At 40.0% G+C, this 23,928-nt stretch overlaps 1 protein-coding gene and 2 pseudogenes across 3 annotated transcripts; 1 reads left to right on the top strand and 2 right to left on the bottom strand.

Moving 5' to 3' along the window:
- Nucleotides 1-726: 726 nt before the first annotated feature.
- On the top strand, nucleotides 727-1,890 carry LOC308415117 (testin-like; the record flags this gene model as incomplete). Its single annotated transcript, XM_080910184.1, has 1 exon — nucleotides 727-1,890. The coding sequence occupies one exon, from the start codon at nucleotides 727-729 to the stop codon at nucleotides 1,888-1,890; it is 1,164 nt and encodes a 387-aa protein (XP_080766310.1).
- A 2,619-nt stretch (nucleotides 1,891-4,509) lies between these two features.
- LOC308414723 (transcription factor E2F5-like) lies at nucleotides 4,510-5,062 on the bottom strand (annotated as a pseudogene). The gene has a single exon. The product of its transcript is annotated as a transcription factor E2F5-like (transcript).
- Nucleotides 5,063-21,996: 16,934 nt separating this feature from the next.
- LOC308415738 (mitochondrial import inner membrane translocase subunit Tim29-like) lies at nucleotides 21,997-22,732 on the bottom strand (annotated as a pseudogene). The gene has a single exon. The product of its transcript is annotated as a mitochondrial import inner membrane translocase subunit Tim29-like (transcript).
- Nucleotides 22,733-23,928: the final 1,196 nt, after the last annotated feature.

The raw sequence follows: 23,928 nt of genomic DNA, 5'->3' as shown, positions 1-23,928 counted from the left end.
GCTCTCAGAACTGACCTAATGGCAGTCTCACTATAATAGAGCTTAACAATCAGTTATAAGTTTAGAAATTCTTATAGGATCATTCTTAAGACTTAAGTTATTTATATGTCTATATAGCATCATTACAAGACAGTACATCTTCATAGATCTGCAGAGATCTATTCCAAAGGGGTATGTTATAATTTGATGATTGTTATATGTGTTTAATAATAACGGGAAAAGCCTATTAATAGCAGGGATCTTTCCTAAAATGAATCCCTTACAGCCTCGCTGAATAAGGACGAACCAGTCGCAGACTATATAATAATTCGAGGCTGACCATCTCAGGATGATCACGGGCTAGTTATTAGGTTGTTCCATTATGGCTCCGACAATTTCCTACTTTCTCCTTTTTTTTTTTTTTTTGGATTCTGTGTATCAATCCATTCAAGACTATATTCTATTCAAGACATGGTTTCATGAGTTTTGTAACTTTCACTATTTATAGTCTTCTATAAAGTTAATTTTACTTCTTTTCCTTTCAGAATAAAAGCAATGAGAATATAAACTATGCTATATATGTACTGCCATGTCATAGTTTGCTAAACAATGTGAATCTCATAAGAGATTTGTTTGAGAGTTATATCAATAAGAGCATAACATGGAATGAGAAGTTGAATTTATTAAATTACTAATTTAAAAAAAATTATAATAATAGATTCCCTTTTATTCCTTCCACCTCAAGACATGAACATAGATTACGAGCAAGGATTTGGAGCCCCCTGTCTAAAATGCAAAGAGAACTGTACAGGGTTTGAACTACACTACTGGAAGAAAATATGCCGTAACTGCAAATGTGGTCAAGAAGAGCATGGCATACACCTGAGCAATGATGAGAACAGGAAAGTGGTGAGATTCTTTGAAGACACCAAGTACACCACCCTGACTGCCAAGCTGAAATCAGATGAAACTCCCACGGACAGAAACAATGTTACGATAACGACCAATCCTGTTGATGCCGTGATACCCTCTATCAACACTGTAGCCTATGAATGGGCTCTCCCAGTTTCAGAGGAGGCACAGTACCTACAAAACCAGCTGAAGAGGCAGCTCCCTGAACACGACCAGGACCCTTCTCAGTGCTATGAGTTGTCTCCCAAAGAGGTGAAGGAGATGGAGAAGTTTGTGAAGAAATATAAGACCGAGGCTCTAGGAGTGGGAGACATAAAGCTTCCCTCTGAGATGAATGCTCAACGTTACAAGGCACACAACCCTACCGGAATCAGAAACACCCTAGGAGCAGTGGATTCCAAGAATGAGTTTGTGGAGCCTAAGAAGACCCAATATTCCTGTTACTGCTGCAAACAGACCGTAAAGGAAGGAGACCCAGCCATCTTTGCTGAAAGGGCAGGCTATGATAAACTCTGGCACCCGACTTGTTTTAACTGCAGCACCTGTGGGGAACTCCTGGTCCAAATGATTTACTTCTGGAAGAATGGGAAGCTATACTGTGGCAGACATTACTGCGAGAGTGAGAAGCCCCGCTGTGCTGGTTGTGATGAGCTCATATTCAGCAATGAATATACCCAAGCAGAAAACAAGAATTGGCATCTGAAACACTTCTGCTGCTTTGATTGCAACAACATTTTGGCAGGAAATATATATGTGATGGTCAGTGACAATCCTGTATGCAAGCCCTGCTACATAAAGAATTATGCTGTGGTGTGTCAAGGATGCCACAATCCCATCGACCCGGAAGAGCAGAGAGTGGTGTACAATAACTTCAGCTGGCATGCGTCCACAGAGTGCTTCCTATGCTCCTGCTGCAGCAAGTGTATTATCAAGAAGGAGTTTATACCTGTAGAAGAGATGGTTTTCTGTTCTGTGGAGTGTAAGAAGATGGTGTCCTAAAATATGTGTACCAAGTAGTATGGATCCACAGCTGTCTACAGTGGCCTGCATCTCATGATGAATTTCAATTTCAAATAAAAGAATAAACAAACTACATAGAAAATCAGATAGTTTTGTCCATTTTTTTGTCTTTTCTTGGACACTTCTTTATTTTCATTTCAAATGTTATCCCGTTTCCAGGTCTTGCCCCCAGAAACCTTCTGTCCTCTCCCCTTCTCCCTGCTTCTTTGAGGGTGCTACTACCTTCTGCATTCCTGTCCTTGCATTCTCCTACACAGGGGCATTAAGCCTTTGAAGGACCAAGGGCCTCTTCTCCCATTGATGTCTGACAAGGCCTTCTTCTGCTACATATGTGGCTTAAGGCATAGGTTCCTCCAGGTGTACTCTTTGGTTGGTGGTTTAGTTATTGGGAGCTCTGGGGGATTTAGTTAGTTGATATTGTTGTCTTTCCTGTGGGGTTACAAACACCCTCAGCTTCTTCAGTCCTTTCTCTAACCCCTCCTTTGGGAAATCCGATTTCAGTCCCATGGTTGGCTGAAGGCTTCCATATCTACTTGTCAGGATCTGGGAGAACCTGGGACATAGATATATCAGGTTTCTGTTAGCACACACTTCTTGGCATCAGCAATAGTGACTGGGTTTAGTTACTGTATATGGGATGGTTCCCCAGGTGGAGCAGTCTCTGGATGACCCTTCTTTAAGGCTCTACTCCATACTTCATCTTCATATTTCTTCTTGTGAGTATTTTGTTCCCACTTCTAAGAGAACTGAAGCATCCACACATTTGTTTTCCATTTTCTTGAGCTTCACGTGGTATGTAAATTGTACCTTGTGTGTGTATTCTGAGCTTTTGGGCTAATATCCACTCATCAGTGAGTGCATACCATGGGTGTTCTTTTGTGACTGAGTTACCTCATTCAGTATGATATTTTTTAGTTCCATCCATTTGCCTAAGAATTTCATAAACTTGTTGTTTTTAATAGCCAAATAGTAGTCCATCATGAAAATGTACCACATTTTCTGTATCCATTCCTCTGTTGAAGGACATCTGGGTTCTTTCCAGCTTCTGGCTATTATAAATAAGACTGCTATGAATATAGTAGAACATGTGTCTTTGTTATATGTTGGAGCATCTTTTGGGGATATGCCCAAGAGTGGTATAGCTGGGTCCTTAGGTAGTACTATGTCCATTTTTCTGAGGAACCACCAGACTGATTTCCAGAGTGGTTGTATCAGTTTACAACCCCACCAACAGTGGAGAAGTGTTCCTCTTTCTCTGTATCCTCGCCAGCATCTGCTGTCACCTGAGTTTTTGATCTTAGCCATACTGACTGGTATGAGGTAGAATCTCAGGGTTGTTTTGATTTACATTTTCCTGATGACTAGGGATGTTGAGCATTTTTTTAGGTTCTTCTTAGCCATTTGGTGCTTCCCAGTTGAGAATTTTTTGTTTAGCTATGTAACCCATTTTTCTAGCATTATTTGATTCTCTGAAGTCTACCTTCTTTAGTTCTTTGTATATATTGAATATTAACCCTCTATTAGATGTAGGATTGGTAAAGATCTTTTTCTAATCTGTTGGTTGTTGTTTTGTTCTATTGAAAATGTCCCTTGCCTTAAGAAAACTTTTCTTTTTTCTTTTTTTTCCTGATGTTTATTCGATATAGTGAAAAACAATTGCTTCATTATAGTGTTTACACTATGTACAGTGATTCTACTAGAATTTCAGTGTAGTAATTTTTACTTATCATTTTGTTGTATATGGTAATTCAGTCATTCAACACATTAAGCCTAAATATGAAATGTATTATATTTCCAAAGGTAAACAAGTAAACTAGAAGAATTAAACTAGGCAACAGTTTGTATTCAGAAAGGTTTGGTCTGTACTTAGGTTCTTGGTTTTGGTTTTAACTTCCTTTTGATTCTTCAGAAGCACCATGAACATGAACCAGCTAACGTCAATGAAGCGACAAGGCTGATGGCTCAGCTGTAATACAGTGACAGTATATCACATTCCTCTAGAGATCAATAAATTCCATGTTTCATACAACTTTATTTTTTTTTAATCTTGTTAATATACAGGCATTGGCACATTTTCAAAATAAACTACATAAACAGATCTTTCTTACACTGTAGGAAAGTGGAATATCAGAAGTCAACAAACTGAGAGAATTAAAGTCCTGTAACAGAAGGCACTTCACAAATCTGTTAACTCAACAGTGACATTCTTCACTTTATACATGGCAGTGAATGTCTGAAGGATACACAGAAACAGCTTTGCGTCAGGAAAAACAGGCAAATAAGGGATCTTCTGGACAATGTTTCCTTGTGACGAACAGAAACCTGCTGTAACTGTCTGCTGAGGGGAGGAAGCTGCAGATTCAGCACTGAATGAAACTAATCACTGGAGAGGCATGCTGGTGGACAGTTAATCACCCCCACCAATCCCCAAGCAGTCAGAGCCCTTTCAAGTTTTGTGAAGTAAAAAGATGTTAGGAAGAACATCTTAGAATCAGTGAACTAAAAGGTGTTACATTCATAATTTTTAATACTTGGGTTATTAAGAATTCTAAAATGTTACAGTTAGGGGTAGATAACAGTCCTAAGTTTCCATGGCATTTAATAATTTAGTATCTGAACATCAAACAGATCACAAACTCCTTCATTATCATCTAAATTAAAGTTGTAGTCATCTGCTGGGGTCGGAGAAAGCCGTAAGAGAGGAAACACATCAGAAGACATCAGTTCATCAATCATATCTCCACTGATTGATCCTGAAGATATTTCTGGAGCTGGTGTCTGCTGGAAATTCGGGCTTCGTTCAGAAACATGCTGCTCAGGCAGGTTTTGAGCAGCCATGGTGGATTTCTGTGGAGTCATTGAAGTTGAAGACTGGGAGGAAAGCTGTGTGATGTCATCAGGTGGGGGGACAGGAAAAACCACTGGCTTAGATGAACTGGACTCTATTTATAAGTAGCACATGGGCAGGTCCTGAGTGAATCTTCAGATTTATCTGGTATTTCTTTTGTCCATTCTGTCCCATTTCTGGAATAGGGACTTCCAGCTGTGTACCAGAAGGTCCCTGAATGGCCAACAGTGTATCACCATTAAAGCAACTGCAGATGTCTTCGTGAGTTACATAAGAAAATCTGGTGTTAATGGAGTCTTCCATCACATTTCTGATGCTTTGCTGTAGCCACAACTTCTGCTGGTCAAGTTCTCTTTCCTTCAATTTTAGATCTTCAATTACAGCTTTAAGGCATCTTAATCTATCTATAACTTCTTTAGTATTACATCCAGCACCTACACCCTTCCACTGGATACTGTTCTTTGCTTTCTTTTTTAGTATTAGATCAATTCCCTCTAAGACGTTGGTGATATCATAAATTCTTCGCTTTTGCCTCACAGCCAAAGTATCTGCAGCCTGGAACGTGAACAGAACAGGAATTTTCAGAGCAACAGACACTCACACTACTTAACAGTTCAGTGATTAGGCGCTTTGAGATCCAGGACGCCATCCTGCGCCTCCTGCAGCAAAGACAGGAACTTGGTGGTGAGCAACCCCAGGCTCTTCTGCTGGCTGCTGTCCCCTGCGAGCTCCGCGGACCGCTGCGAGGATGGTGCCCCAGGCAGCGACGGAGGCTGGGCCTGGGCCTGCAGCGTGGGCTGAGCAGAGCTCCGGGGCTCTGCCACCGCCGCGGCCCTGAGGTCCGCTGGCCGGGAGCTGCTCAGCCGCCGGCAGAGGAGGTGCGGTGACTCCGCTCCAGGCCCGCGGCGCCCTTCCTGTCCCCCAGTCCCTGGAGCTGGGAAGCTCACCCACGGCCCCACAGACAGCATCGCACCACTGAACACGCGGACTCACACGAGCGACAAGGGCCACTAGGGCGGGCCTGAGTTTAAATGGCAGCAGGAAAACTTTTCAATTTCATGAGGTCCCACTTGTCTATTGTTGATCTTAGAGCTTGAGCCATTGGTGTTCTGTTCAGGAAAATTTCCCCTATGCCTATGTGTTCTAAGATCTTCCCCACTTTCTGTTCTATTAGTTTCAGGGCACCTGGTTTTACGTGGAGGTCTTTGATCCACTTGAACTTGAGCTTTGCACACATAGATAAGAAGGGATCAATTTGCATTCTTCTGCATGCTGACTGCCAGTTGAACCAGCACCATTTGTTGAAAATTCTGTCTTTTTTCTATTGGATGTTTTTATTTTTTATTTTTTATTTTTTAAATGACATTATTTTGCAAAACAAAGATAAATGTACAGATTTTAAACATTTTTTTGCTTAAAATTATACATTTTTGTCAGTACTGTTTTTTCAGACATTAAAATAAATTTTACATAAAACCATGTGAATATATTTTTTAGTCAGTACTTGATTATTTTCAAGGGCTTGAGAGTATGCATTGAAAACCTACTAGTTGCAATAAGCGTAAAGTACATGCAAAACAAAACGCAACATGGAAATAGTCAAAGTCTTCTTGTTTTGTGAATATATGTATATTTTTTTGTTTTCTTTATTTCTTGGACTTCATACAGTCTGTGAGTTGTTTCTGGGGGAGTGCAAGCCTCTGGGGTTAGCATCCCACTATCAGTGACTGCATATTATGTCTGTTCTTTTGTGACTGGGTTATCTCACACAGGATGATATTCTCTAGATGCAGCCATTTTCTTAAGAATTTGGTTAAGTCATTGTTTCTGGTGGCTGAGTAGTATTCCATTGTGTATATGTACCATAATTTTTGTATCCATCCGTCTTCTGAAGGACATCTGGGTTCCTTCCAGCTTCTGGCTATTATAAATAGAGCCGCTATGAACATTGTGGTGCATATATCTTTGTTGTGTATTAAAGTGTCTCTGGGGTATATGCCCAGAAGTGGAATAGCTGGGTCTTCAGGTAGTACTATATCCAATTTTCTGAGGTATCGCCAGACAGATTTCCAGAGTGGTTGTATTAGCTTGCAACCCCACCAAGAGTGGAGAAGTGTTCCTCTTTCTCCGCAGCCTCGCCAGCATCTGCTGTCATCTGAGTTTTGGATCTTGGCCAATCTGACTGGTGTGAGGTGGAATCTTAGGGTTGTTTTGATTTGCATTTCCCTGATGGCTAAGGATGTCGAGCACTTCCTCAGATGTTTTTCGGTCATTCGGTGTTCCTCAACTGAAAATGATTTGTTTAGCTCTGTACCCCATTTTTTAATAGGGTTATTTGATTCTCTGGTGTCTAGCTTTTTGAGTTCCTTGTACACCTTGGATATTAGGCCTCTATCTGATGTGGTGTTGGTAAAGATCTTTTCCCATTCTGTTGGTTGCCGTTTTGTTTTCTTGACGATGTCCTTAGCCTTACAGAAACTTTGCAATCTCATTAAGTCCCATTTGTTAATCTTTGACCTTAGAGCTTGAGCCATTGGTGTTTTGTTCAGGAAATTTTCTCCTGTGCCTATGTGTTCTAAGGTTTTCCCTACTTTCTCATCTAATACTTTCAGTGTATCTGGTTTAATGTGGAGATCTTTAATCCACTTACACTTGAGCTTTGTACAAGGATATAAGAACGGGTCTATTTTCATTCTTTTGCATGCTGAGTGCCAGTTGGACCAGCACCATTTGTTGAATAGGCTGTCCTTTTTCCATTGAATGTTTACTGCTCCTTTGTCAAAAATCAGGTGACCATATACATGAGGGCTCATTTCTGGATCTTCTATTCTATTCCATTGATCCATGTGCCTATTTCTGTACCAGTACCATGCAGTTTTGAGCACAATTGCCTTGTAATATAGCTTGAGGTCAGGGATAGTGATTCCCGCAGATGATATTTTTTGTTGTTGAGGATGGATTTCGCTATTCTAGGTCTTTTGTTATTCCATATGAAATTGCACATTGATCTTTCCAATTCCATGAAGAACTGGGTTGGAATTTTGATGGGGATTGCAATGAATCTGTAGATTGCTTTTGGTAGGATGGCCATTTTTAAGATGTTGATCTTTGCAATCCATGAGCATGGGAGATCTTTCCATTTTCTGAGATCCTCCTCAATTTCTTTCTTTAGAGGTTTGAAGTTCTTGTCATACAGGTCCTTCACTTGCTTAGTTAGAGTCACACCAATGTATTTCATAGTTTTTGTAACTATTGTGAAGGGTACCTTTTTTCTAATTTTTTTCTCCACATGTTTGTCCTTTGAGTATAGGAAGGCTACTGATTTGTTTGAGTTAATTTTGTATCCGGCCACTTTGCTGAACTTGTTTATCAGCTGTAGGAGTTCTCTGGTGGAATTTTTGGGGTCACTCAAGTACACTATCATGTCATCGGCAAAGAGTGATGTTTTTATCTCTTCCTTTCCGATTTGTATCCCCTTGATCTCCTTTTGCTGTCTAATTGCTCCAGCCAGGACTTCCAGTACTATGTTGAATAGGTAGGAGGAGAGTGGGCAGCCTTGTCGAGTCCCTGATTTAAGTGGGATTGCTTCAAGTTTCTCGCCATTTAGTTTGATGTTGGCTGTTGGTTTGCTGTATATTGCTTTTATTATGTTTAAATATGGGCCTTGGATTCCTGTTCTTTCCAGGACTTTTAACATGAAGGAGTGTTGGATTTTGTCGAATGCTTTCTCAGCATCTAGTGAGATGACCATGTGATTTTGGTCTTTAAGTTTGTTTATATGGTGGATTACATTGATGGATTTCCTTATGTTAAACCATCCCTGCATCCCAGGGATGAAGCCTACTTGGTCATGATGAATGATGGTTTTGATGTGTTCTTGGATTCGGTTTGCAAGGATTTTGTTGAGTATTTTTGCATCAATGTTCATAAGTGAGATTGGTCTGAAGTTCTCTTTCCTTGTAGGGTCTTTGTGTGGTTTAGGTATGAGGGTTATTGTAGCCTCAAAAAATGAGTTGGGTAATATTCCATCTGATTCTATCTTTTGGAATAGTTTGGCGAATATTGGTGTTATATCCCCAATAAATGTCTGATAAAATTCTGCATTGAACCCGTCTGGACCTGGGCTTTTTTTGGTTGGGAGGCTTTTGATGACTTCTTCTATTTCTTTAGGTGTTATAGGGTTATTTAGATGGTTTACTTGGTCCTGGTTAAACTTTGGGACCTTGTATCTGTCTAGGAATTTGTCCATTTCCTCCAGATTTTCCAATTTTGTGGAGTATAAGTTTTTGTAGTAGGATCTGATGATTTCTTGAATTTCCTTAGTTTCAGTTGTTATGTCACCACTTTCCTTTCTTATTTTGTTAATTTGGATACTCTCTCTTTGCCCTTTAGTTAGTCTGGCTAGGGGTTTATCAATCTTGTTGATTTTCTCAAAGAACCAACTCTTTGTTTTGTTGATTTTTTCAATGGTTCTTTTTGTTTCTATTTGGTCTATTTCTGCCCTAATTTTGATTATTTCTTGCCGTCTACTCTTTTTGGGTATATCTGCTTCCTTTTGTTCTAGGGCTTTTAGCTGTGCTGTCAGGTTGCTGATGTGAGCTCTCTCCAGTTTCTTTTTGGAAGCACTTAGGGCTATGAGTTTTCCTCTCAATACTGCTTTCATTGCATCCCATAGGTTTGGGTATGTTGTGTTATCGTTTTCATTGAATTCTAGAAAGTCCTTAATTTCTTTCTTTATTTCTTCTTTGACCCTGCTATCCTTTAACAGAGGGTTGTTTAGTTTCCATGTGTATGTGGGCTTTTTGTTGCCTTTGTTGTTGTTAAAGACCAGCCTTAGGCCATGGTGATCTGAGAGGATGCATGGGAGTATTTCAATCTTCTTATATCGATGGAGGCTCGTTCTGTGTCCAATTATGTGGTCAATTTTCGAGAAGGTGCCATGTGGTGGTGAGAAGAAGGTGTATTCTTTTACTTTAGGATAGTATGTTTTGTATATATCTATTAATTCTAGTTGGTTCAAAGTCTCTGCTAGTTTTGCAGTGTCCTTGTTCAGTTTCTGTTTCCCTGATCTGTCCATTGGAGAGAGTGGGGTATTAAAGTCTCCCACTATTATTGTGTGGGGTGAAATGTATTTTTTGAGCTTTAGTAGAGTTTCTTTTATGAATGTGGGTGATTTTTTATTTGGAGCATATATGTTAAGGATTGAGAGTTCCTCCTGACAGATTTCCCCGGTAATGAGTAAAAAGTGTCCTTCTTTATCTTTTTTGATAACTTTTGGTTGAAAATTTACTTTATTAGATATTAGAATAGCCACTCCAGCTTGCTTCTTGGAGCTGTTTCTTGGAAGTTTTTTTCCCACCCTTTTACTCTGAGATAGTGTCTGTCTCTGTCTCTGAGATGAGTTTCCTGCATGCAGCAAAAGGCTGGATTTTGTTTATGTATCCAGTCTGATAGTCTATGTCTCTTTATTGGGGAGTTGAGACCATTTATGTTAATAGATATCAAGGAATAATTGTTTCTGTTTCCTGCCATTTTTGCTTTTTTGGGTTGAGTTGTGTCTGTGTTTTTTTATTCTTTTAGTTTTCTTGTTTAGGAGTTTTCTTGTTTTTACTAGGCTGTATTTTCCCTCCTTGTATTGGGTTTTCCACCTATAATTCGTTGTAGTGCTGGGTTTGTGGTCAGATATTGTGTGAATTTTGATTTGTCTTGAAATATTTTTGTCTCTCCATCGATGGTGATTGACAGTTTTGCTGGGTATAGCAGCTTGGGCTGGCACTTGTGCTCTCTTAAGGAGTGCATGATGTCTGTCCAGGCTCTTCTAGCTTTCATAGTCTCTGTTGAGAAATCGGGTGTGAGTCTGATTGGTCTGCCTTTATATGTTACCTGACCTTTTTCCCTTACTGCTTTTAGTATTCTTTCTTTACTTTGGGCACTTGATGTTTTTACTATTATGTGTCGGGAGGTATTTCTTTTCTGGTCCAACCTATTTGGAGTTCTGAAGGCTTCTTTTATGCTCGTGGTCATCTCATTCTTGAGGGTAGGGAAGTTTTCTTCTGTGATTTTGTTGAAGATATTTACTGTGCCTCTTAGTTGATACTCTTCTCCCTCTTCTCTTCCTATTATCCTTAGGTTCGGTCTTCTCATTGTGTCTTGTATTTCCTGGACATTTTGGGTTAGGAGCTTTTTGTTTTTTGCATCCTCTCTGGCTGTTTTGTCTATGTTTGCAATGTTGTCTTCTGCCCCCAAGATTCTCTCCTCGATCTCTTGTAATCTGTTGGAAATGTTTGCTTCTGTGACTCCTGATTTCTTTTTTTGGTGTTTTGACTCTAGGGTTATCTCTTTTAGCGTTTTCTTTATTGTGTCAATTTCTGTTTTAATTTCCCTCTTCCATTCCTTTATTTCTTTGGTTCTGTTTTCCTCTCGTTCTTTGAGTTCTTTGAGTGTTTTTCTTGTTTCTTCTTTAAAAGCTTCTGAATCTTTTTGCTTTTCCTCCCTTTCTTGTTTAAGTAACTCTATCAGCGTCTTGAGGCATGATTTCAGGTCTGTGTCTTCCTTTTCTGGAGTGTTTGGAATTCCGATGTTTGCTACTATTGGAGAGCTGGGTTCTGGTGTTGCTAGATTGTCTTGGTTTCCTTGGGATATACTCTTTCTCTTTCCTCTTGCCATTTTATTGTCAGTAATATGTTCTTGCCTTTCCCTTGTATCTGGTCTGTGTCCCTGGTACACTTTCCGTGTGCACTCCGCAGAGATCTCTCTACTCCCCGGCAGCCCAGGTTCTGGGTGGCAGCTGGGCCAGGCTCCGCTCTGCGTCCTGAAGTCGCCTCCGGTTGGAAACAGATGTTCCTAAGATCTGTTCCTGGTCACAGATGCTCAGCCTCTCCGAGCCACTTTTCCGGCTGGCAGGTGGGCCAGGCTCCGCTCTGCGTCCTGAAGTCGTCTCCGGGTGGGAACAGAAGTTCCTAAGATCTGTTCCCGGTCACTGGATCTGGGAGGATAGGGCAGGTCAGGGCAGGGGGTGCCCTTTCCGTGTGCACTCCACAGAGATCCCTCTGCTCCCCAGCAGCCTAGGTCTCCCACTCACCAGTTGCTCAGCCTGTACAAGCCGCCTTTCCGGCTGGCTGTTGGGCCAGGCTCCGCTCTGCGTCCTGAAGTCGTCTCCTCTATTGGATGTTTTAAGCTTTTTTTTCTTAAAAATAAGGTAACCATAAGTTTGTGGTTTTATTTCTGGGTCTTTAATTCTATTCCATTGATCTACATGACTGTTTCTGTACCAATACCATACTTATCACTTTTTTTTTCATACTTATCACTTTTGCTCTGTATTATAGCTTATGGTTAAGGATGGTGGTTCCTTCTGAAGTTTGCTTATTGTTAAGAATAGTTTTTCTATCTTGGGCTTTCTGTTATTCCAAATGAATTTGCAAATTGTTCATTCTATGAAGAATTCATTTGAAATTCTGATGGGGATTGCATTGAATTTATACCTTGCTTTCAGCAAGATGGCCATTTTCACTAATCCTGCCAATTTATGAGCATGGGTGATCTTTCCATCTTCTGAGATTTTCTTCAATTTCTATCTTCAGGACTTGACGTTCTTATCATACAGATCTTTCACTTGCTTGGTTCTAGTCATACCAACGTATTTCATATTGTTTGTGACTTCTCACTTCCCTAATTTCTTTCTTATCCTGTATATCTTTTGAGTGAAGGAAGGCTACTGATTTGTTTGAGTTAATTTCATACTCAGCCACATTGCTGAAGTTGTTTATCTGCTTTAGGAATTCTAAAATTAAGAATTTTGTGTGTCTTAAATTTAAATGGTTCCTTTGAGCACATGATTTATAAAATGATGTCAGCTCAGTGAATTTCTTCTGGCAGACAGCATTTGTGCATAATGGGAATTCCAGTGCCCAAGCCTTTTCATCACCTGGTTGAGGCAGAGATGTCTCTTTCTTACTACATGTATCTCTATTACTTTACGTGTGTGTGTGTGTGTGTGTGTGTGTGTGTGTGTGTTGTCATCTAGCGACCTCCATCTGTGACATTGAATATTTTATACCTATGTGGTTAGAACAATTTGTGCACTTTGTTCTTAGAGATAGTTTTTTGTTTTTTGTTTCTGTTTTGTTTCATTTTGTTTTTTGTACAGAACATATAAGTAGGGCATTCACTTAGTTTTGTTGAAATTCAAATGATATAGGTTTTATACACAGGGAATTATAAATCCTACTGATGTCTCCTGTCTTCCATGCTTTGACTCCATTTTTTGCATGACTTATTGTTACATTATGAATACCATTTTGTTCTTTCTCTGAACTTGTGGTCTTCTTTGCTTGTGTGCTCCTATATAAGCACATTCCTACCAGTGATGCCTAACTTCCATTAAAGGCAACTTGTATCTGAGCCCCTCACCCAGGTTGCATCAAGATTTACTGACTCTTCAACTGTATTTAGAATATATTGGCTCTCCTATACATTAGGATATATAATTTCATATAATAAAATTTATATATTTTAGCATATATAATTCTATATGCTAAATATGACTATGTCTCAAAGTCTCTGGGGCCCTGTGTGGACAAAAGTTCCTAGGTTGCTGGGATGAATTCCTGACTATACTGATACCACTTGTTGGCACCAGCTTGCCCTTAATTTATTCCATGGTTGCCTCTGTGATGTTGACATTGTGAGGTCCTTCCCTTTTACTGTAATTAAAACATTAGGGGCCCCATTACACCTTGTCACATCTCAGCTTTGTATGTTGCTTGAAATAAGAGAAGCCCTTTTATATGTTCAGAATATTCAGTCTGTCTGAAGCCAGTTAGGAAAGGCAGACACTTTCCCACTGTAGCCAGACAAGGCAACCATATTGGGAACCCCAAACTACTATACAGGGTATAGCTTTAGGGAGATCCGAGCCTCTGCTCCCCAATGGTTTATTGTTAGTTTGTTTTTGTTTGTAGTTGTTTTATTTCTTTTCTTCTTTTTTCTTCTTTTTTCTTTTTTTTGTTTCTTTTCCGTTTTGGTTTTGAGACAGAGTTTAACAATATAGCCTTGGTTGTCCTGGAAGTCCAAGCTAACATAGAACTTAGAGACCTCAGTGTCTCTTCCTCCTTGGTGTTGAGATTAAAGGCATGAGCCACCACCACACAGTTCAAATGTTAGTTTTTCATTTATTCACTAGTTCATTCATTAATTCCCTTTATATGTAAACCAGAGGCTTTCTCCCTCCTCTCCTCTCAGTCCCACCCTTAAAACTTCTTCCTTCACTAACCCATCCTCTTATCTTCAGAGTAGGGAAGCTCCCTTGAGTCTCCCACTGCTCTGGGACAGCTAGTCCCAGAAAAACTAAACACATACTCTCCCACTGAGGTCCAACCAGGAAGTCCAGCCAGAGGAAGGGAATTTCTTTCAATTATTGAAATTATTATATAATTATGTTGTTTCTTTCTTCGATTTTCTTCTTTCAGACCCTCCCATATATTCCTCCTTGCTCTCTCTATACTAATCAGGACTCACCAGTATGATAGTTTAAACATGAGATGAACAAGGACAGAATATATGGCAAAGTAAACAGAGAAAACCCATGAGGGCTCAACCCTACACAAAACCTACTGGGAACTATAGAATGTTAAGATTGGAAGCAATACCTTACCCAAGGAAGAGCAAACAGATTACTTAGCAATTATTATTATTATTTCTTTTGTTGGGGTTATAATAAAACCACACCATTTTCCTCTATCCGGTGTAATATTAAATAAATCCTCTTCTATCTAGATTTGAAGCCATTAGTGAACCTAGTAACAGCTGAGGTAGGTGCTTATGTTCCCCATGGCAGAAGCTCACATTTTTTATGTTTTATGGCCTCTAGCAGTTGGGGTGTGGTGTGGATCCACAGTGTTAACACACCCTGGGCAGGCCTGGCAACCATGGGTATCACTCTGCATTTCAGGAGTCAAGATGACAGCTGAGGATCCTGTACCAAAGCCCAAGTCACAGTGTTCCCACTGCAAGAAGATCTGATTTCAGCCCCTGGGTCCAGTGCCCATGCTTTCGTATCTGAGGCTTCTGATCTCTACTCCGGAAAGGCATGGGGTTCCTTAAGGATAGTTATATAATATGGTTCCTGTCCCTTGAGAGAACTTAGTACTCCCAGTAATAAGGAAATGTGGACCAAATGGGGTCTTTGTTTCCCAAGCTGAGTCATCTGATTAATTTGAAAGGCCCATATCTTGCCATTATTGACCAAGATACTAGAGTAGCCATCATTGGGTCTAGAAGGTAATGGGTTAGGGTGTTTTGCTCAGTAGTGGGAACAAGTAGTATGTGATGATGCATTATTATGAAAATGTCTCTTATATCCCAGTTCTAAGGTTCTAGGTTAAATCAGCAGAATAGCATGTTGCTCAGGTAGACTCTACATCTGAATAAAAGGCCCCATGGAACCCAAATTCATCCCTAACCCTAAAATTATACAGAATTTGATAACTACTACTAAACAAAGTTTATGATTTGGCTTATCTGTAACACCAGTTATAAAACTACAAATAATTGAAGTGATAGAGGTTCCCAATATGATGACGCATTACCACATATCCTTCATTTAGGTGTCAAAATCAAAAACATGATTCCACATGCAGATACTGAGCTCAGTTGACTTTTCTTAATAAAGTTTACATTACAGTTTTCACCAGATTATAAAAAAATCAGAGACACAGTAGTTGATGTTTCTAAATGGCATGCCCAGTCTCCAATTTTAAATAGTCAAGGGGTTCATGGCAAAGGTAATGTCCCCACCAAAGTACAAAAAAAAAATTGTGTGCAAGTTTTCAAAGCCTAGCTGCCATTTTCAACCATATATCTCATCCTTATCTTTCTCTCTTTGGAGTAGAAGCTCCTGACTCAATGGAGTTGTGAAATCTCTGTTCCAGAATATGCGTTCTCTAGGAGCTACTGAAAAACAGCTAGCAAATGTTCTTAAATTGAAGGGTTTCTTGTTTCAGCACACTAGTGACCAATTAAGGGATGATTTAAGCTGATTGCATCTTCAAGAACAACTTCAGGAAGATCATATAGAGCCACACTTAAGTATGTGGAACACACCTATCTCCTGTATTCCTGAGTCTGGTAAATGGTTTCTATATTCTCCCCCTGTCAGCACTCATCCCCATTATTTGATGCTCTTCAGCCTGGAGTTTCTGCTCCTGTCATGGTCACTAAAAACTGCCATATTATTGTTATTGATTTACAGGATGAGATTACTATTCTTTTAGATCCTAGTGATAAACGTGTGCTTTTTCAAGGCCTATTTTCAATAATCAGGCACTGACACATGACTTTCAAAGTGCATCCCCAAGGAATGATCAACAGCCGCACCTTCTGCAAAAGCTGGGTAATACATCAGTATGCCCTAAAAGACAAAAATATACCCACATAGAATAGCAAAATGCAATTATTTGAATGAGGTAATGATTTTTGAGAACCCAAAACTCACCAGTATCATATTATGAAAATTATATGTGAATGCATTTCTTCAGTGTAATTTAAACAAGAGTGAGCCCAGATTGAATTCTTTATTTCTCTCCCTCTACATCTTCCATTGTTTCTGTCACTCTGTTGCATGAATATGGGTCTGTATAGCTGAATGCAAGCTTGTGAATATGTATTTCTCTGACTCTGTGTCTGTCTTTGTACGTATCTGTGTGTCTGAAAGTAACAAATGTGCTTTCTCTCTTTCACTCACTTTATTACTCTCTCATTAATCAGCACAGAAAGCATCATATGGGTAAGGAATTAAGGATACTTTAGAGAAATATTTAATAGAGATTTATAAGTGAATAAGGCACTGACTCCAACTGATCTAGATTAAAAAACAATATTACATCGCTTTTTTTGGCTAAGACCAAGTGAAAAACAATATCGAAAATACCATTGTTTTTTTCATGCACTAGCTGGATGTTGTATTTACTATTTGTTGTATTCACTTTATAAAACAGATTTTGTTCTGTTTACCATTTTCAGAATATGATTATCATAACACACACATGTATAAACACATGCATTACACTCTGGGTCAGATGCATGAATGAATATATTTTAAAATAACAGCTATGCCTTAGGTCAGATTATAATGGTAGATTATTTGAGAAATTCAAGGCAAGTAAAGTTGCCATTACTTTTTTGGTCTCTTTAATAGGTTATAGAAAGTGCTCTCCCTGTCTCTCTGTCTCTTTGTCTCTGTCTCTCTCTGTGTCTCTGTGTCTCTGTCTCTCTCTGTCTCTCTGTCCCTGTCTCTTTCTCACCCCCACTCTTTCTCTCCTCATTGAACTACACAGAAAGCATCGTATGTAGAAGTTTGTGATATCAGCATCTTTGCATGTATTCCTAGACCCAAACAAAGGTATGTGACAGGTCACAAAGGACACAGAAAATCTGAGAGTGGAATTGTGGGCTGGAGAGAAGAGATTGTCACATAGATTTTGAGGTAGCTCATTATTGGCTATGTGCAGAAGATGGGTTCGGGGGGACCTAAGCCAGGGGCTTGTCAGGCATGGGGCAGGTGGAATGTTTTTCCTTTTGCTATGTTGTCTTTCCCACATCAGACTTTTCAGTAAAGTTTGAGAATGAATACTGCTTTTCCCTGGTGGTCGCTGGTTTGAAAGACATGCAGCAGCATCAGCCAGGACACAGATGGCTGTGTGCCTGAAGACCAAGGCCTGCGCAGATGGAAAGAAGAATCAAAGGTATTGGCGGATATTTGTATCTCCTATCATACTCCTGGCTCCTAGTCATACCACTCCCTGGGCCAAACATATTTAAACTATGACATTTGAGTCCCTGACCCCCATGGCCTTGTTCAAACACACGAGTCTATGGGCGCCATACCTAGCCATAACATAGTAAAAAATATATTTCGTTCAACTTCCAATGTCCCCATAGGTTATAGCAGTCTCAACAATGTTAAAAGTTCAGCATCCAACTTTCTTCCATGATACATCCAATCACTGTAATTAACTGTAATGTAATTTAGATATAAAAACCATACATTACATACATATGATCTCCCTCCAAAATTCAGAAACATTTAGAAAAAATTATCATGGCTTTATGTGCCTGATATTTATCTACTTGCTTATTAACTGTTTATCATCGTTTTAGGCACACATGTATGAAAATGTAAGGAGCAGGAGAGGAGGGGTTATTGTCTGTTTTGTTTTTTGCATTTTGTCATTGCTCTCAAATGAGGATTGCTGGATCATAGTTGATAAATAAATAAATATTTTACTATATTAATTTACTTTAAAACATACTCTGTAATATGCCATATTTGTTTCTTCCTGGTAAATGGAATTTTTTAAATATCAAGTGAAGTATCTTCTGGATTTAACTGACAAATATAAATTTTGGGGATCTAAAAATCTTCCTTTGTCCTTACATTTAAAATATCCTTTGCTGAAGAACACTTCTATATTCTGTTCTTTACTTGCAAACAACAACATGGCTCACTGGGAGGATGTGCCTGCTGCCAAGACTGAGGTTCTGAATTGATCCTTAAAACTCACATGTTGGAAAAAAACCTGACTTCCACAGTTTGTAGTCTCACCTGCAGATGCTATCTGGGACACACAAGTGCACCCCTAAACACAGATAAATGATAAAAAAAGATATGATCCCTTTTTTAAAATTGAAAGAACTAGTCTTAATTCTATGTAATTAATTTGAAAGGTACGGAATTAAAAATATTAGATTAAAAAGAAGAACAAAATCCCTTGTAGATCTCACTGCTATGTTCTATTAGTGAGAAAGTTCCAGAAATATAACAGAGCACTGAAGAATTTTCTTTGAATAATCCTGAAGCAGTAAAACAATAATTAGTTAGCTAGTTGAAGTTTATTGTTTTTTCATATTTACAGCTCCATATGATCTTTAAATCCTCTTATTTTTTATGTTTTTAGTTTGAGATGGCTAATATCTAGTCTTCAGTGGGGAAATCGATTATGCAAATACACATGTGAGCAAATGTTTCCCAGCCCAGTGATGTTTAGTTTAAACGATGATTTATGTATACTTCATTTACTTTTTTGCTGAATTACTCACCTCTTGAGCATCCAATAGTATCAAAACTTGTGTAGGTTAAACTTCACTGTCAAATTGGTAAGATTTTATATTAATATGTAAATAAATCTTTGAGCATATTTATGAAGGATTATCTTGATTAGGTTAATTGAGGAGAGAAGAGCCATTAGCTTTAGCTGTCTCTATGTATATTTCCTTCCATGACTTTCTTTCCTCCCTGTCTCTGTTGGATCTTCCCATTCCCCTTTTATTCATCCATAACTATTTCATTTTCCCTTCCTAGGGAGACTCGTTCCTCCACTCTAGTCTCTTACTGTATAATGATCTTTTGCTGTTATATAGATTGTTGCTTGTTATCAGTGACTTCTCAACTAACCCAGGTTATTTGTTTTTCTGGGTCTGTATTAATTTTGGAACATGGTACTAGAATGGATCTGTGTAAGAAGATACCTGAGACCTTGTGATAAAACTCCAAGTAAACAATAGTCTTGTCATTTCTGTTTCTCCATAACATGGACAGTTCTTGAAATGTGCTCTTTGTTCCCATCCCAGGTATAGTGGGTAGAAGTAAATTCACTTTAGATTTTTCATTACAACTGGCTACTATTTGTTAACATACATTTAGGAAAAAATGTTTTGCTATGTGTGGCTTGTCCTTGTGTTTGTATACTTTACCCGGGTGATTCTTCTTAACCTGCTGAGTATAAACTGTTTGGTACTATGAATAAAGCTGTGTTATTTGTCCTTCTTTTTAAGTGTTTTGTGTATTTTTTATATTATCTTTCTATGAGATGTGATATTGGAAAAATCCTGCTGCTTTGCCAAAATTATTGTGGTGCTATTTTTCATATTGTGTTGGATTGATTGGTAAACACTGCTTACATTTTTATTACTTTTAATTTTTTTATAGTCCAGGCATTACCTGCCTCCAAGTCCACCTTCCCACTATTCCTCATCCAATTTCTCCTTTTCCCACCCCCACCTCCATCTCCAAGAGAATATCTCCACTTGCTAACCCCCTGCCCACCCCACACCAGGCCTTGATACTTCTTGGGGCCTCAAGTCTCTCAAGGGTCTTCTTCTTTCACTGAGGGGAGACTAGGCAGTATTCTGCTATATATGTGTGTGTGTGTGTGTGTGTGTGTGTGTATGTGTGTATATATATATATATATATATATATATATATATATATATCTTCAGGGCCTCAGACCAGCTAGTTTTTGCTGCCTGGTTGTTGGCTCAGTGTCTGAGAGATCTCAGGGGTCCAGGTTAGTTGAGACTACTTGTCCTTCTATGGGGTATCCGTGTTCCTTCATGTCTTCCAGCCTTTCCCTAATTCAACCACAGGTGTCCCCAAATTCAGCCAATGGCTGGGTATAAGTATCTGTCTCTGTCTTAATCAACTGCTTGCTTGGCCTCTTAGTGGAGAACCACATTAGGCTCCTTTCTGTAAGCATACCATAGTATCATCAGTAGTAGTATCAGGCCTTGGGGCCTCTCCTTGAGATGGGTCTGAAGTTGAACTGATCACTTTCCCTCAGTCTCTTCTACATTTTTGTCCCTGAAGTTTTTTTAGACAGGAAAAAGTCTTTTTATTTATTTATTTATTTATTTTTTTTACTGCTTCTGCTTTTATTGATGAGCCACAGTCCAGCTGATATGGGTAGTTTTGCTTCCCTAATAGTTTAGCTTGAAAGGCAATTAATAAAATCTTGCCAGGTCCAACCTATGTGCCCCACCCTGTTCCTTTCCAACCAATGACATGTGACTACACATATGCTCTTGGATCAGAACACCCTCGGGCCTCCCACCATGCTTGCAATTGCTGCCATGCACAGATGGTACAATCTGGTTGCTTCTGTATCGATCTCCTGCACTGATAACATATGTCACTAGTTACAACAGGCTAGGACAAAGGTCCTCAAGGACTACATAAGGAGATTATGAAACAAAAGATCCCAAGATGACTGGGGATGCAGTGCTTGCCTAGTATGCACAAGCCCCTGGATTTGATGTCTAGCACTAACACCCAACAATAATAAACCACACAACAGAAACATTCCACCTCATTTTGGGAAGTGTTGGCAAGAGGGTCTGTCATTCTGTCATCCTTTGCTACACAGTGAGTTTGAGGCTGGTCTGGACATCAGACCACTTCCCAGAAACAAACCAAACCAAAAAAAAAAAAAAATCAATTTAAGAAGCAGACAAATCTGAGTTAAGGGAAGATTGCTCTTCATAGCCAGTTCTGGGGTAATCAGTTTAATACTACCAAACTACAAAAATCCCAAACACATACATTTCAGCGCCAACTGAGAAAAAAAAAAAACCCATGAGGTTAGGCACAGTGGCACATGATTTTAGTCCCAATCCTGGGAGACAATTTAGGAGGATTTTAAAAAAATATGTGCATGGGTGTTTTATCTGTGCACCGCCATGTGCCTGCCTAGATAGTACCCAGGGAATCAAGAAGAGAACACCATTCAAGGTTCTCCAAAGAGGAACAGTTAGCCATCCCTCCAGCTCCTGAAGAAAAAAAAAAAAAAAAAAAAAAAAAAAAAAAAAAAAAAAGCCCATTTGCCCATGAATTCTGGACTAGCCTAAGCAACACAGCCAGACCTTCCTTAAAAACAAAACATAGATAACACACTACCAAAGGGGCAGGGGCAGTCTTGGGAGTAGTCGCTGGCAATCAGATGTCTTTGTAGCCCCATCCATGAACAGAACTAATGTATGGGCAGGGTACACTGTGGTGCACTAGTGCTGATGCAGGAGTCAGGGCCAGACTGGGCATATGGAAGTCTTATTTCCAAGAGCTAAAAGCCCATTTTTGTTCTGTTTTTGCAGTGCTGGAAATGCAAGCCATGAACCCAGGCATGCTAGGCAAATGCTCTACCCTTGAAATACATCCCCAGCTTCAATAGCTACACAAGCACAGGTTGCTTACTAGTAGATCTGTCCGAGAAAAACATAAGGTCAAATGTTTCATGTTTGAGAGCAGTCCTTCAGCTCTCGAAGACGAGAAGCTCCAATTAGCTTCGGCTAACAGGACTTGGCACAAAATCGCAATGAGGGTCATTTATCTCTATCCATCTCACCAACTGCACCATCCGTAGCCAACAGTTTGCTTGTGCCCGGTGACCAGGGGGCAGCTTAGGTTTCATCTGGAAACATCGGACTGAACCAATGAATCAGCCTCACTCAACGCTAGTTAATCCTTTTGCTCCTTCTGTCACACCTGCTCCTCCCACAGCGCCTGGTCCACCTGATCATCAGTGAGTATGATTGGCTTGTACTTCTCCTCGAACAGCCTCTCATTGGCCTTGGAGTTCAGCTGGTGACGCCCGACGACGCGGAGATGCCCAGGCAGGTGGAGAAACTCGTCGTCGTTGATGTCGCAATCATGCGTGCGGTTCTCCAGGATCCACCAGCGGCCCACGAACCCCACATCGAGGACCCGGCTGGGGAAGTCGACCCAGCGTGGCTGCAGGTGGCGGCAGCGGGACTGGTAGAGGCTGGCCTGGGCATCGAAGGGCGCTTCGTAAACCAGCGAGCAGAACCCCAGGTTCACGTGCCGCAGCCTCCCGCGGCCCCTTAGCCACAGCAGGCTCTGTAAGAACGCTTCCGAGTGGCGGTTGCGCGTGGCGCCAGGGCGCAGCACACAGCAGCGCCACTGAGCAGCCCCACCTACAGGGCCACGCGGCCCGGTCGAGCTCGCGCTGCTGCCACCGCGTGTCTAGGCATGCCTCGGCGTAATCCCGAAGCAGCGCGCGGGCCCAGGTGCCCAGTCGCGTCCACAACCCTGGCTTAACCGCCAACGTCGTGGCACCACTTGCCTGTCCTCCTGCTTCACTGCGCCCACTGGACCAGTGTCTCTTAAGAGCAGCTGTCACCATCATTTTCCGGCGGTTCCTCGGCCGAGTGGAAACGCATAATGTCGGAATGAAAAGGGCTGGAGGGTAGATCGACAGGAAAAATTTTGAGTCAGAGATTTTGACTGTGGAATAACAACCCCATTCCTCTACTTGATGTTCTGTCTTTCTACTGGTGGTAGACTCTACAAGTTTTCTAGAACACTATTCAGCTATTAAAAATGAGGATGTCATGAGTTTTGCAGGCAAATGAATGGAACTAAAATGTATCATCTTGAGTGATGTAACTCAGACCCAAAAGGACATGCATTCTATGTACTCACTAATAAATTGATATTAGCACCCCCAAAGTACAAAATACCTATGATAAAATCTATAGAACTCAGTAAGGTTAACAAGCAGAAGGACTCAAGTGAGGATGCTTCAGTCCCAGTTTGGAAGGAGAAGAAAGCAATTAAGGGAGGTAAAGGGTGGGAGGGGCCTTAGTGGGATAGGGGAGAAAGGAGAAAAGAGAAACTTGATTACATATAGGAGGGAGAAACAGGGGAGATGTCCTGAGAGCCAACAGAATGAATGGAATTATGCAACCGTCAGGAGCCATCATAGGACAAGCAGAAGGTAATCTTCCTGAGATGACAGCCTTTGATTAACCTCTACAACAGAACTCAAGTAGGCAAGACCCAGGAAAAAATCATTTTAGGAAAGATTCCTGCTATTAGTATGCTTTTCCTATTATTATTAAACATATATGACAATCACTAGGTATTAGCCCACCATGTTGAGCAGATTTCTGCAGAACTATGAAGATGGTCACTGGTAGTGATATTATATAAACATATAAATAACTTCTTAATTCTTACTGATGATCCTAAAAGAATTCATAAAATTATGGCAGTATTTATTAAGCTCTTTTATACTGAGACTGCTATTAGATCTTTTATTGACAGTCAAAACAGCAATGAGAAATTTCTCAGTCTCATAAGTACCACCAGTTAATTATTTCTAGATAGTAACCAGACTTTATACTACTCATTCCAAGAGATTGTAAAAATGCTAACCAAAGATCATAAAAAGGAACTAGGTATTTATTATAGGTGCCAAGGCAGAAGATAAAATATTGACTGAGTTTATCCATACAATACTTCACTAATAACTTATGTTTTTAACTCTTAGTAAACCTTTGGAGCTGTGACAGGTGATGAATGTTTAGCCAGATAATT

Source organism: Micromys minutus (genome assembly GCF_963924665.1).
Source record: "Micromys minutus genome assembly, chromosome: X".
In the NCBI taxonomy this organism is placed as follows: Eukaryota; Metazoa; Chordata; class Mammalia; order Rodentia; family Muridae; genus Micromys; species Micromys minutus.
This window is presented reverse-complemented; position numbering and strand designations above follow the sequence as displayed.